We start from the raw sequence: 14,656 nt of genomic DNA, 5'->3' as shown, positions 1-14,656 counted from the left end.
TAAGTAATACAGCCTAACCTTGCAGAGCAGTTGTGAGAGTTCACTGTCAACATTCTGTAAACAGAAGAAAACGATTACAAGTATATTTCAATTATAGGTGCTCTACTCCCTATGACAACTCACTGATCTCCAGATGCCTGCCAGAACCGAAGGTGGTGATGATGACCACAGTAATAGTGCTCATTATGTGATGGCGATTTACATACATTGCCTTATTAAATCCTCACCATAGACTCGAAATACAGACAACTATGTTTAAGCTGAGAATTAGGAAGTAGCTTGGCCCAAGATGTTCACATAACAAAGAGGCAGTGACTGTGTTTTTGAAATGGTTTGTTTGACTCCACAACTTCTTTGGTGTCTTCTGTTTGTATGCCTGTTGTTTCCGTTAAGGTAAGGACATTTAGTTGTTGTTGTTCCCCCTGCCAAACACACACACACACACACAGCACATCCACAGATAAATCACTGATCCACAATGGTTTAGGGTGGGACATTGGGAAAGACGCTTTTAACTTTCCTTTGGATCTATGTCAGGAGGGGAAGGTGGGCTAATGAAAGAAAATGTATAACTAAAACTTCCTACCTGAATACATTCTAGAGATCAGCTGTACAACATGTGCTAAGGCAGTGGTTGGCAAACTCATTCGTCAACAGAGCCAAATGTCAACAGTACAACGATTGAAATTTCTTTGGAGAGCCAAATTTTTTAAACTTAAACTTCTTCTAATGCCACTTCTTCAAAATAGACTCGCCCAGGCCGTGGTATTTTGTGGAAGAGCCACACTCAAGGGGCCAAAGAGCTGCATGTGGCTCGCGAGCCACGGTTTGCTGACCACTGGCCTAAGGTTAGCAATACCGTACTATGAACTTAAAAATCAGGTAAGAGGGTCAATCTCATATTGTGTTTTTACCACAATAAAAATATGACTTAGAAAGCTAGACCATATTAAAAACCAAATTGATGTTATCATGACATAATTACGACTATGTGTTCAATTATACTAAGATCACATGACAGAAAAAATCTGTGAGCTAACGTGTTATATGTATTGAAGTTAAATGTTAACTAGTGGGGAAAGTCTGTTTTACATCCTTTCAGATGTTTTCAGATGTAATGTATTTTATGAAAAACATACAGGATATATAAATGGTAGAATAGGAAGTATTTTCTTTATAGTTAAATGAGAATAAAAAAGTAGACAAAGCATGTAAGAAAAAGGTTTTTAAAAATAAACCCCCTGCCCTAGCTGGTTTGGCTCAGTGGATAGATTGTCAGCCCTTGGACTGAAGGTTCCAGGTTTGGATTCTGGTCAAGGGCATGCACCTCGGTTGCAGGCTCCATCACTAGGTAACTAATTGATGAGTCTTTCTCACATCCATGTTTCTCTCTGTGTCTCTCCCCCTCCCTTCCACTCTCTCTAAAAAATCAATAGAAAAATATCCTCAGGTGAGGATTAACTAACTAACTAACTAACTAACTAACTAACTAAAGCCCTGGAGATGTAATAATTAGAGAATAAATGGGTGGGGCAGATTTGGGGCTTCTGACTCTGAGGCTTAACTACTCCCAGTAAGTCTTTCAATGTTCCCAGGGGAACTGCAACGAGTTAGATCTCAGCTGCCCAATGATACTTCAAGAGTCCCACACGCATCATTAATATGAAAAATTGCGAAAACTCTACATTCAGCCAAATTCTTCTGCTCTCCAAAAGGACTTGGGCATAGTTCAGTCCTCATTTCAGTGACTTTTCATTTATCTTAATAGCTTCTTTCAGCCCTGGTTAATTCCCTCCCCAGCCTTGCCAGACTCAAGTAGTTCAAGGGTCTGGCAGGTCCCTATCTGTGAGTGAGTTGCCTGCAGTATGAAGGCTGCGGGAAGATCACATGATGTTACTCACAGGCAAGAAGACTCAGAATCCAGAAGAAAATTTCTGAATACCTCTCTGGTTCTCCCCCTGCTGTATTACTTCTCTCCTTTTTCTCCACCTTACTGGCTTTCAAACCATAGAGTACTTGCATATTTTGCATTTAAAGTGCCAAAAACTTAAACCAGAACCATCGGAAATGGTTATGCAAATAAACGTGAGGCACAACTAAACTTGGTTGCCAAAGCAAAGAGCCCTCTGGATATCTGAAGTTTCCTGTGATTCCCCACCGACCTCTCCCATACAATTTGTCCCACCTTAGCTAAGAGAAAAACAATAATATAATTAAAATGGTTAAGAGAACCTAGCTGGAAGTGGTCGATTTTCATGGTGCTGTTGTTGACAGGGCCAAAGATGGTGATCACAGAGATTTTCCTGGTGGCCATCTTGCAGAAACTTTCCAGATATTCATCTCGCTGTTGCACATACATGTTGTTCTCAACCTTAGGAGCGGTGATCAGCTGGAGGTGGGCGAAGGCAAGCAAATATTAATTCATACCGATAGTTTTACACTGAGGCAAAATCCAAAGGGATGACTTGGAATAGAGGGTTGGTAGTGACTTGACACCAAAACTAAATTAAACTAAGTTAAGCTAAGCCAAGCTAAACTAAACTAGACTCTATGGTTTTGTTGGACAGTTAGCATGATCAGGGCCAAAAGACTGCTTGTAAAGGGTTTTTATTTTTAAATGGCTCCAGGATGCTTAGATTTTCTTCCTCATTTCTACTCTTTACATTCCTTACTAGTGTCCATGTGTCTTGGTTTTCTCACTTGTGAACTCCGCACAGCAGAACTTATTGTGCAAGGCTGTTGTGGGCACTGAATAAATACTTGGAATGTAAAAATTGCTTGACAAATCTTACTTATCCTAATTGGCTGCTCTGACATTTGTTAATTGCGTGGTTACTACTATTATTTCATGTCTCACAGGGTTGAGAGAGTTTCATAGCCAGGCCTTGGGCACTCTGGAACAATCGATGGCTGATGTCTGCTATGAACACTGTCTACTCATCATTTGCTAACTCATTACTGGGCTCAGAAGTCAGCCTCTATACATGTTATCCCATTTGATGACATTCAAATATATCAGCCACTTCTCTACTTGCCCATCTAACCTTATAAAATGATTCGGAAGTCTGTCACATGGCATTTCTCGGGGGGGGGGGGGAGTTACCATATTGAAACCTCTCAAATTCTTTCTCAAAACGGTTAATATCTGGTCCCAGCTTGATTCTGCTGTTTATTTTTCTCTGTCAGAGATGTTTATTGCTTCCTGGAGGCTTTCCCTTCTAAGAATTGTCTATGCTTGACAAAATACTATCCCTCATGGAAATCAAGATGTGTGCAATAACTTCAGGGTGGAACATTAACAAAGGTTTTCTGGGATAAAGTTATACTGTTTTCTCAGATTGTTATTTATTTTAAGTAGACATGATTTCATTTATTTTTTATTTTGTGTTTATAAGCCTGTTCAGTTGGACATGATGGGTAGAATATGCTTGTTTAAGAAATGTAATTTTCCAGAAGGAAAAATAATCAAATTTATTCATTGATTCTACTTAGCCTTAAAAAAGACTTAAGGTGGCTATAAAAAGAGATAGTAATGGCATTTTGGGTTTGTTTGTTAGTTTTCAATTAGATATATGACATCTGAAAATATTTGCTTAGGTGTTTATGGTAACCCAAATCTTGGGAGTTTTATTTTCAGTTGGGATGTTTTGTTTTTCTTGCTGGTTATTCTTTGCTTACAAATACACTATTTTGAGATAAATAAAGTGAATGTTTAAGTGAGAACACAAAATAGTCAAAACAGAGGTAAGATTTACTGGTTATGATTTTGGACTCCCTACTCTAAATGAAGGATAAGCCTATGTTTAGAGGAGTCTCTAGGGCACAGTTGCCCAGAGGCTAAATGACTGATAGTTACCTGCCTCTATAATTTCAAATCCATTCATCTCACACTTTGTCATGAACCTTTAAAGTCCATGGACAGACCATGATATGACAGACAGGATTTCAAGAGTCTTCAAAATGCTCTCTGCTCTTCTCCCCCTGGTACATACCAGATAATTGAGAATTTCACATGATATATACAGAACCTCATCCTCCCATCTGGAAGTTTCTCCCAGGGATCTGTGAACACAGTAGTCTTAGGCCAATGAACACCCAGTAGGAATCACACTATAATAAACCAGAAGCTCTAATAATGTTTATTTTCATCTTGGGACCTTTGCCCAAGGGTACCTTAACCCACCTTGAGGTGACATTCATCTTTCATGACTCATTTCCCAGTTGCTGGCACTCAGTGATCTTGCCCTAGGCTCTCTCTTGCTAACCTTTCTTCCTACTCTCCTTTATGTGCCCTCTTCACCCATAGCCAGACCATTCCAAATTACGACATGAAAGGAATCTTGGCAAAGTGGCATAGAGCAATGGTGATTATAGTCAAAGTTGGAGGATCTGTATTTTAATCCTTATTCAACCCCTGGCTTCCATGTAGCCTTAATAAGGTCATTTAACCTTTTGAACCTTACTTAGTTTTCTCATCTTTACAGTGAAACAACTTCCCTGCCAACCTTACAAAATAGTGAGAAAACTGAGCAAAATAAATAAAAAGATGTATGTAAGGCTGTGTGTACCCAAGTACCATACATGTATGTCACCTCTGAATAGTTCACCCACATTCCTTCCTCTGCCTTGGCCTATATCCAACCCAGAAAACCCTCAGGTCCCCTCCAACTTATCTGATGCTGAGACATTCTTCAAATGCAGCATCCTCCCTAAAGTATTTTCTATGTTTATTGCTTCCTGGAGGCTTTCCCTTCTAAGAATTGTCTATGCTTGACAAAATACTATCCCTCATGGAAATCAAGATGTGTGCAATAACTTCAGGGTGGAACATTAACAAAGGTTTTCTGGGATAAAGAAAACGACGATCACTTCTTCCTTTTAATTACTGTTCTTAGAGTCTGCCCTGTTCACTTGGAATTTATGAATTACCTTGATTCACTATTATATTTTATGCTTATGGCACTGAAGCCCCAGCCCCTACCATTGCTGTGCCCATGGTTATTAGGAGAGCAAACTCTGGCCCACGTCCCTCAGGTTACATAGATCATTCCAGCCAGGAGAGGGGAGCGACTCAAGAAACACAGTGGTCCCCTGCCTATGAGTGTCTAGCTGCAGCCCACAAACCAGTTGGTTTAATCTGTTCCTCAAGTTCACATCAGGGAAAGTAGAAGAGGCTGGTCATCTGAATATATTTTAAGGTTTCTTTTTCTGTGTTTTGACATCTCCATCCAATTAATTTTCTAGTTTGGCAGTATTTCAAGCAGTACTTAAAATGGTAACCATTTCCAATCCCTTCTTCCTAAAGAGAGCATCCTAGGACTTCTCAGTAAACATTGTTGTCTGGTACTTGGCCTCTTTGCAGTTTGTTGGCGATAAATCAGGGCATGTCTCTTAAATTTAGAACTGTGTTGTGGTTCTTTTTTATGTTTCTGTTCCAACAGTGTGTTGGCACAAGGAGCCTCAGAGTATAATGAAGCCAGTTTACATTAATAAAGGGAGTGAACAGGAATGGGAAATGCTATTCCCATATAAAGGGGGAAGTATTTTAAGTCTCAGGTTATTCAACATATTGTGTTAGGCTAAAAACACTAGATATTTATGAAACTCTGGAAAACAGCACTTAAGGTAGCAGTTTGTATTAGTAAACCAGAACTTTATATCCTTTCTAAAATTAAATCAATTAAGTATATTGCTATTCCAATATCCAGATTTCTGAAGTAAGGTTGAAAGTATCAACCCACTTGAATTACCAGAGCTTCAAAGAATGCTTAAACTTGAACTTGAATCTCTGCAATTCAGCACTACAAGGCCTCTTGTCAATTGACAAGTAGATAGATTCTTGGCACAAAATGATGGTTTGACAGCTACACTCCACATAGTCCAATGTTTAAGTGATAAACAGCTTATCTATATTCTCACCATTGTCACCCCCACACTGACACCAGCCAGTCTGAGGGTTTGGGTTAACTGGGATTCAATCTATTGTTCTTGACTGACTGCCGGGAAAGCCAGCCAGTTGAAGTGCAGAGAATTAGCTGGGTATTCAAGGCAGAAATTGTACGTTGGTGCTTTGCACAAATGTTGACAACTGCTATGCCTTACCATTTATCTGAGTAATTTAAGGTGTGAAATGAATTTTTAAATATCTGTGTTCGAATAATTAACAGGGAAGTTTCCCCTTCACTTTATGGCATATGCCCCATATTCACTCCAAGGGAATGGGGGAGTGGCTTGAGTATGAGCTTTAAAATCAGACATGCCTGAGTTCTAATTTTGGCATTGCCATATATTAACTGTTCACCTTGGGAGCCTCAACAGCTCTAAGCTTCTGTTTCCTTGTCTGTAAAATGGAGTTAAGTCTTTCTTCACAGGATTGTCATGAAAAATTAAACTGCACAGTCTCAAATAGCCCCTGGCAGGATGTACCCCTTTTCTTTGACAGACTGAGAGCCAGGGGGGTTTGAAGAAATGACCTCAGGCCCACGACGAGGACACCTGGGTCCTCCTGTAGCTCCTTTGAAGGCTTCTAGGATGCTGTTCACCCAGCCACAACCTATACCATTGCTGCCAGTGTTTCTCTAACTAATTGCTTAAGCAGAGGTTATGTGATGTTTTCTAAAAATGATATTAATAAATGCAAAGCATTGGAGGTTTGTGATAAATTGTAACAGGGTACCAGGTTACTGAAATGTTGGAAAGATAAGCTCAAAGGCCAGTGCAGTTTCTTGGAATTCAAACCTCATTTAAGTTTGAGCTCACTTGTTAGACTGAGGCCAGTTAGAGGTATATGTTGTCAGCTGTACTTGAACAAAATGCAAAGCCTTAATGAATATTAATTGAATCCCCAGCTTCCTGAATAACATCAGCCATGTTGGGTGGGGAAAATGAGTGGAAAAACGATCAATGGCACCAACTATGTCTTTCACCCAGAAACACAAGTCTCCTCTCTGTCTGGTCAAACAGTCTTTTCTCTGCATCTTTTGATATTGCATATGCTTATTTCATCTTGTCTTTTCTAATCCATTCTTATTTTAGATGTCATTAGCTATTTAGAAAGCACAGTTCTGATACAGTCATCAGCTGAGCACATGGGGATTACAAGACCGAGATGCCTCTTGTTGGGGCTTTCTGTGTAATAACAAACCCAGTCCTCTTACCAGCCACCCAGAGCAACGTTGCCATGAGCAATCCCAGCTGGTTTCTGTTTTGCCTCACATGACATCAGCAGAAGCTGTCATCTGAGTTTCATTTGCTAGAAATTTATGATCAGGGATACTGTTAAAAGCAGAAAAGACCCAGCTGGGCTTTCAAATCTCTGACTAAGGGAGTGGGGGAGAAAGGGAGGGAAATAAAAGGCATGACTAATACTAGGGATATGTATAAAAACCCTTTTCTTTTGACTCATAAACTAGCGGTAATGGAAGTATTTACCCATAGGTGCACAATTACAATCCTGACAGTTTACCCGTGATTATTTTCGCCTGGTTAAAACCTGACCATGAAGAACACTTTGCCTGCCTTGTTGGCTAAATGGCAGGATTGGGTGATGTTCTTTAGCAGGCTGGACAAAGTCCCAGGTACTCAGGATGAGGGCAACAGAGCACACCACTAATGCTTTCTCCCAGCCCAAAGAGAGCAGTTTCTCCCCCGTGGGTTCTCTAGCAAACCATTCAAGTACCAGGTAGGGTTCTACTCTGAAATCAGTGATTCTTTTGGTTCTACTGGAACTTTTCCATTTAAATTTACATACTCTGGGAATAACCAAGAAGCTGTTAAACTACTCTGGCAACCTATCCTCTGCTACCCTTAGTTTATATAGTTACTTTAAGGCTCTGGTTAAAACAAGTAACAACATACAAAAAATAACACACACACACACACACACACACAAAACCTGAAGAATCAACAAAAACTTGGGTTTTGTCCTAACACATAAATACACTATTGATGGGATAGCTAAGAGAATTTAGGGACATGCCCCACCCATGATAAATACCACAAGGGACTCTGCTCTAAATTACACTTCAAATGCATTTAAACTTTTGAAACCACTAAAGATAGATGGGTACCAGAGTCTCTCTGGCTCAGATCATTAATTAAAATTTAGGCCAGATTGGAAAAAAACAACAACAAAAAAACCCTCTGAGCAATGCCCTGAGAGAAGAATGCCTAGCTTGTTTGGTGGGGAAATGCAGGGTGTGGAGTCACCTTCTGCCTTCAGTAGGATAGATGATGTCCACAGTGTCACAAGATGGCTCCCTGCCATCCAGGTACCTGAGGGAATCATTCTTGATGCTTATCACCCAACATTAATTCCTGATCTTTTTCTCTAAATTGTATAGTACTCTTTTCCTCTTGGACAGCCTGGAGTAGAATGACAACATTAAGAAGCTATGAGTAAAATCCTGGAAGGGCACTAGAAGAGTGGGTAAGGAGACTTGGAGAGGAGAAGAAACCATGTTCCCTGTGCTGATGAGAAATGCCCTTACCTTTAGGATGGGGCTAATTCCTGTCCGAAGCCCTTTTTCTGGGGTTTGACAAAATGTTGTTGTTATTCTTTGGATGGTGGCAAGTAATGGCCAAATAGATAGCTACTGAGATGTAACTGTGACTCACTCAATCCTACTGGCACTCAGAAAAAGAGACAAAGTGGAAGTAAGGACTGCTTGTCTCCTTACACACACACACACACACACACACACACACACACACGCGCGCGCACACACACGTTCATGTTCATTTTATAGCGTCTCAGGGCAGCTGACATCTGGACTCCACGTTCATATGTGTCTTTAGGGTATTGGAAATTAGAGCAATTAATCCAGCTCCTCACACTCCATCCTTTTGGCCTCTTACTGGTTGGGCAGTGATGGAAGAGAGGGCCTTTAATAAAGGGATGAAGATTTCAGACAGCTGATTTAAAACCATTCATGAGGGTCACACCAAAAAGGGCCCTTCCCCACTCCCAGTCACGCCTACTCCCCACCGAGGCTGCCTTACTTTCCCCTTTGAGTTTTCCAGCTCTTGATATAGACCTAATAAGGGGAGAGAGGAGAAACCTTGTTTATTTCCCCGTACACATGCTTCTGGTTTCTCGGATCAGGAAGAGAGAAACCCTTTCCCTAAGGGTTTCAGAGTCAATGCATACCATTTTTAGGAACTTCTTCATTCTGTTTGTTGTTCACTGAACTTGGTAAAATGGAGCTGTATCCAGAACTACCCCTTGGAAGAGAGGAGTGGAGATGGGGGATGGGCACTGATGGGTTTGGGGGAAGCCGGCCACGGGTGCGTCCCTGGGTTCCTGTCTAAGGTCCCCTGGCCAAGGGCTCTGAGTCTGTGTGAGAAAGACTCACCGAGCATCGACACCCAAAGGAGCTGCTGGCCGGGCTGCCCTTCCCTGACACACCTCCCCATCTTCTGCACTGGGTCTGCCGTCCAGCAATGTGGTTTCAGGAAAAAACAACAACAACAACACCCCAAACCCCTCTCAGCCCCCAGAACAGTGCCCAGGAGAAGGCTACTTACAAGGAGCCTTCGCTTGCCTTCGAAGGAGCCCAGCAGGTCGGCCACCAGCTTCTGGGGACTCGGCGTGAGGAACTTGGAGGTGGGCTTCAGGTAGCCGTCCTGCTCCGCTTTCTTCCTCTTGCTCTTCTCCTTCTCGGGCCGGCTCTTCTTCTCCGCCTTGTCCTTCTTCGCCTGCTTCTCGCTCTTGAGCAACCTGTCCGCCTTCTCGTTCTTCGCCTTTTTCTTCTTCTCCTTCTCGGGTTTCTCGAGCTTCTCGTGCTTCTTGGACTCCTTTGCTTTCTGCGGGGGCACATTCCCCGCCTGCAGCTCCTCCTCCAGCTGAGAGGCGGTGGGCCGGCCGGGGTCGTACTTGTCCTCATACTCGTTGCTAAGGATTTTGTCCTGGGCTTTCTTTTTGGGGGGCTTCCCCTTTGCCGGCTTGTGAGGACCCGGCCCCACGGCGGGGTCCCGGTGGCCGTGCTCCCGCCGGTCGGTGCGGTTGTCCCGGGAGCGGCCGGGGACCACCGCCCGGGCGCTGTGCTCCCAGGGGGGCGCGGGCGAGGCCGGGAGGCCCTCGGAGCCGCTGGCCTTGCCGGGCCTGCGGGTGCTCGGCGGCCTCTCCCTCGGCTGCTCCTTCCTGGGCGGGGGGTAGAGGTGCCCCGAGGCTACGGCACCCCTGGCCGTGGTCACCTCGGCGGTGGCTGGGGGCCGGTGGGCGTCTGAGAAGGGGTGCAGCCGGGGGGTCCAGGGCCGCTGCGTGGTCGGAAAGGCCGTGGTGGTCGTGGGTCTGGCGGCTGCAGTCACCACCACGCGCGCGGTGGCCCGAGTGGCCGTGGGCACTGGAGCGGGAGGCAGGGTGGTGGCCCTGGGGGTCGGGGGCGGCGGCGGAGGCGCGGCCGTGGCGGTGGCGGTGGCCGCCGGCTTCCTCGGCACCTTCGCCCGACTGTCCCTGGTGGGCGGCACGTGCGCCCTCCGCAGGTCCTCCTTCCTCTTGTCACTGCTCGGGCCCGGCCGCCCCGCGCCCCCGCCGCCGTCCGCCTCCTCCACCACCTGGCCCTCCAGCCCCGAGGCCTTGCACTTCTGCACGAAGCCCTTCTGCCGGACCTTCTCGATCCTGCGGATGGGGCCCTGGTCGATGACCTCGTACATGGCCTCCAGCCTGACCGGGTAGGGGTAGCGCTCCTCCACCTGCAGCGTCTTCTTCAGCAGCACCATGCCGAACTTGCCCCTCTCCAGCTTCAGGAAGCTCATCAGCTTGGGGACGAGGCCCGGGTCCAGCGGCTGCTCCAGCACGCGGCCCTCGCTGGTGATCCTCCGCACCTTGCCGCCCTCCTCGCCCGCCTGGTGGAACAGCACGATCTGCTGGATGTGCCGCTCGGCCAGCTCGCAGTACACGTCGTCCTTGAGGAGGCTCATCATCAGGCGGTAGTAGCCTTCCGCGGCGTGGGGCGCCGAGATGACCCACACGCGGTTCTTCCCGGCGAAGCTGGCCAGGATGTTGGGAGAGCTGGACCCGGCGGGGAAGCGCAGCATTCTTGTCCGAGCCGAGGACCCCTCATCTCGGACCATCTCCCGGGGAGAACCCCGGGCTGCCGGTTGTCGCCGCTCCGGCCTCCCCAGGGCCCCGTGGGGGTCCAGTCGGGCTGGCGGGGCCTTTTCGGGAGCGATTCTCAGCACCGGCACCGGCACGCTGCGCCTCCTCTGGAGAGGCTGAAGGGGTCCTTCTCCCGGCGCGGTGCTCTCGCCTCCCTGAGACCTCCCCGTGTGCCTCAGCAGCCGAGCTGGCCTCCTGTGCGCTGGGGAGACCAGAGGCGCTTTCTGCCCTCCGTGGCTCCCTCCATTCACAGCCTGGGGGTGGGGCTGTGACCCGCACACCAGCCACATGGCCACCAGCATGGTAAAACTGGGTCCCATTCTCCATGTCATTGTGCAATCCACTTGGAGAGGCAGCGAGGTCAGAGACAAAAGGGGAGAGGAAGGGGAGAAAAGAAAAGAAAATTTTATTTAATTGCAAACAGCTGGGCATTTCCCCTTTCTCCAATTTGGCCCAAGACTGGGGGAAGGGGTGGTGAGAGAAGAATAAGGAGGGAGGTCAGGGAATGGAAAATAGGATGAGATCCTGTTACTTTTAAGCCCCTATAATTTGTCAGCACTTAGCAGAGACAGTTAGGTTCAGCAGGAAACCCAACTCGGTGCCCCATTCCCCGTGCTCGCACCCTTGCACCCGACTCTCTGATGCTCCAGAGAAAGTGCACACTGAGCATGTTAATTATGACAAGAGCCTCATTTCATTTCTTCAAACCAGCAACAAAGAAGCAATCACACCAAAGACAGAAAGGATTACACACTTACACTGTGGCTCATGGAGATGGAATGCAGAGGGTTTAACAAGCAAGCCGAAGTGTGGTCCCAGGACAGTCTCCTAGATGAAATGCCTCTCCTCCCAGCCCTCTGTCTCCTCTGCGAGGCTGGGGCGCGCTGCAGCTCCAGCTCCGAAGTCGAAGTCGCCTGTCCTGACCTGAGGGCTCAGCGGCTCTCTTCTTTCCTTTCAGGCTGTCTTTTTACCTTCTTGACAAGTAGGATGAGGTGACGGGAGCTGTCCCTTTACGTCTTTGCATCTTCATTTTTTTCTGCCGTTTCTGCTGGGTCTTGTCGCTGTGTGTGCCAATCCCTGTGTGGGACAGACAGGAAGCCCCTGAGTCTCACTCTGTGCTCTCTTTAGAGTTCCAGGATCCCTCTTATCACCCTTTCCCCCACAGTCTGGCTTAGTCCCTTTGTCTCCGAGCGGAAAGGCACTGGGATTAATATGTTTCCCAGGCGGAGGGAAAACACAGGAATGTGATGTTGAAAATAGGCTTTTTCTCTTTTCCTGCGCCTCTCTCCTCCCTTTCTTTCTCCCCACCTCTTTTCCTTCTCCTTCGTTTTCTTCTTCCTCTGGCCTGGATTCAGTCCCAGGAATGCCAGGACAACCTCAGTTTTTATCCAAACCAAACTCAAACAACAGCAGCCGCTGGAAATCAAGGAAACTTCACTAAGAATTTAACAGGTCAGCAAAACACCGCCTCCTTCCCATTTCAGCACGTTGAGAGTGGACTCGGTGAGGAGGGAGAGGGCTGTTCTTTGGGTGGGGGAAAGTTCTGAAACACTACCCATCATCATAAATCACTTTAGAATAGGATGGCTGAGGACTTAACCCCTTCCATACCGAGTCGTCAGGATATTCTCCCTTCCCGCCTGTACTCACGCTGCACTTCGGGACGGGGAAATGCTCAGATTTCTGCATCTGGCTGCTTGGTTTTCCTAGAGACAGATAATCATTTGGGTCAGGGTGCTTGGCGTACACACAGAGATAGTATATATATTTATAGTTCCATGAGTATAATTTTATCTTTTTTCTCCCTGCTTTATGCATTTAGTTTGAGGTTGGAAAAGCCCGTGGAAAACATGACTGGGTTGTTTTTATTTTATGCTAATTGGAGATCATATTACTGTATTCTTGCTTCTAGTTTTCTCCTTGGCATGGAAGGAAGCTGGTAAAAGGTTAGAAATGCAGGCAATAGCTGTTGTTCCCCTGAGACCAGTCGGCCATTGCATCAGGGGAGGGGCACGGTTCTGGGTTCTGCCTAGAAATGGTAGGCTAAGACCTTCCTCAGAGGCATGAGTGAGTGTGTGTGTGTGTGTGTGTGTGTGTGTGTGTGTGTGTTGCAGTATTTTGCTCTCCAAAAGCTTCAGGTCTCTATAGGGCTTTAGACAATCCTTCGAAATAGCCATATCAGGTTCCAAAGAAGAGACTGAGGTAGCTCTCTATGTCCACCTCCTGGGTCTGTCATAGGGATTCAGCTTTCAGATGGGTGGAAAGGTGCCTCAAGTTACACAAACATTTTGTCCAGCTTTTCTAAGAGAATGACATCGGTATGAATTGCCACAACTGTGGTGAGCCAGGGTTCTCAGAATGCCCTTTGCGAACTAGGCCATGCTAATGGCGACTCTCACAGAATAAAGCCTGGTCCTCGGTTGCTACCCCTTGATCAGCCTGTCTCCAATGGGTCATATGCCTTTCCTTCTCATAAGCTCTCAGCACGGAATTGAAGACCTATAGGGGGTTGAGTGGAAGGCACTCAGCCCACAGCTTGAGGACCAAGGGGTGCCCAGAGGGAAGGCCCTGCTCTGGCGCCCTCACAGACTCTTGTGACTGAAGCATAAAGGTGGGCTTCAGACACAGACCCTTTGTCCAGTCAGAGAAGGTGTTTCCTTTCATGGGCGCCACCTCTTAGACTTAAGTTGATCAAATGCCTGTGCTAAGTTATACGGCAGGCATGTCAAACTTGTGACCCACAGGCCACATGTGGCCCACAATGAATATTTCTGCGGCCCAGCCACTAAATGGTATGTAAAAAACGTTTTAATAAAAATTTCATAACCTAATTTTTACAATATCCTGTTATATATAACTAGAAGCCCGGTGCACAAAGATTCGTGCAATAGACCTTCCTTCACCTGGCTGCCGGCCAGTTTTCCTCTGGCACTTGGGACCCAGGCCTTGGCTCTGGCCACCAGCCTATCGGAGTGCCTCCTGCCGGCACGATCAGCCACCCCGAGTCCCGCCGCCCGTGCCTTCCGCAGGCCCCATTGGTCCCTGCTCAGCAGCATGGTGGCCGATCGTGCTGGCGGGAGGAGTGGGGGGCAGGGACTCGCAATCGGTCACCCCAGCCACCCCGAGTCCCGCCCCCCGCACCTCCCGCTGGCCCAATCGTGGGCATAGCGGAGTGATGGTTAATTTGCATATTATCCTTTTATTATGCAGGATTATTAATAACGAACTACAACGTTTGCTAATGACTGATTACTATAATCGTGTTGCATTCATTTCCTTTATGCATCTTACGCGCAGGCGCACCATTTCTCTCCACTAAATCTAGCAGCGAATATTTTAGCAGCCCATTGCCATGTCATTAGTCTTGGACTGACTGGTTTGGTATGCACAACAGGAAATATTTCACTTTTGGAGAACCAGAAAAATTGGTTTATTTGCATTATGCTTATTAATTTGTGCAGTTATTCAGTGTCTGGTAAATTAATGTTCAAGCAAAATATTAATTTTTATTAAAATATTCTATTATTCTAAGTTACGATTACTCATTGATTTCAGCCC

General features: G+C 46.2%; 1 protein-coding gene across 2 annotated transcripts in view; it reads right to left on the bottom strand.

The window, feature by feature from the left end:
• CCDC80 (coiled-coil domain containing 80) overlaps window positions 1–12,576 on the bottom strand; it is a 36,498-nt gene extending 23,922 nt beyond the window's left edge. The window contains exons 1-4 of one of the 2 annotated variants that reach the window (XM_054713979.1): window positions 12,407–12,576; window positions 11,857–12,175; window positions 9,526–11,441; window positions 2,233–2,389 (exon numbers count right to left, since the gene is read on the bottom strand). In XM_054713979.1, coding sequence (XP_054569954.1) covers window positions 2,233–2,389; window positions 9,526–11,430 — 2,062 coding nt within the window. In that variant the 5' untranslated portion in view covers window positions 11,431–11,441; window positions 11,857–12,175; window positions 12,407–12,576. Of the gene's footprint in view, window positions 1–2,232; window positions 2,390–9,525; window positions 11,442–11,856; window positions 12,195–12,406 lie in introns of those variants that run through there. The other variant, XM_008146597.3, reaches the window with a different exon arrangement.
• Window positions 12,577–14,656: the final 2,080 nt, after the last annotated feature.

The sequence above is a fragment of the Eptesicus fuscus genome, chromosome 3, assembly GCF_027574615.1.
Source record: "Eptesicus fuscus isolate TK198812 chromosome 3, DD_ASM_mEF_20220401, whole genome shotgun sequence".
NCBI classification, from domain to species: Eukaryota; Metazoa; Chordata; class Mammalia; order Chiroptera; family Vespertilionidae; genus Eptesicus; species Eptesicus fuscus.
The sequence above is the reverse complement of the archived record's forward strand: the minus strand, read 5'-3'. Positions and strand labels throughout refer to the sequence as shown.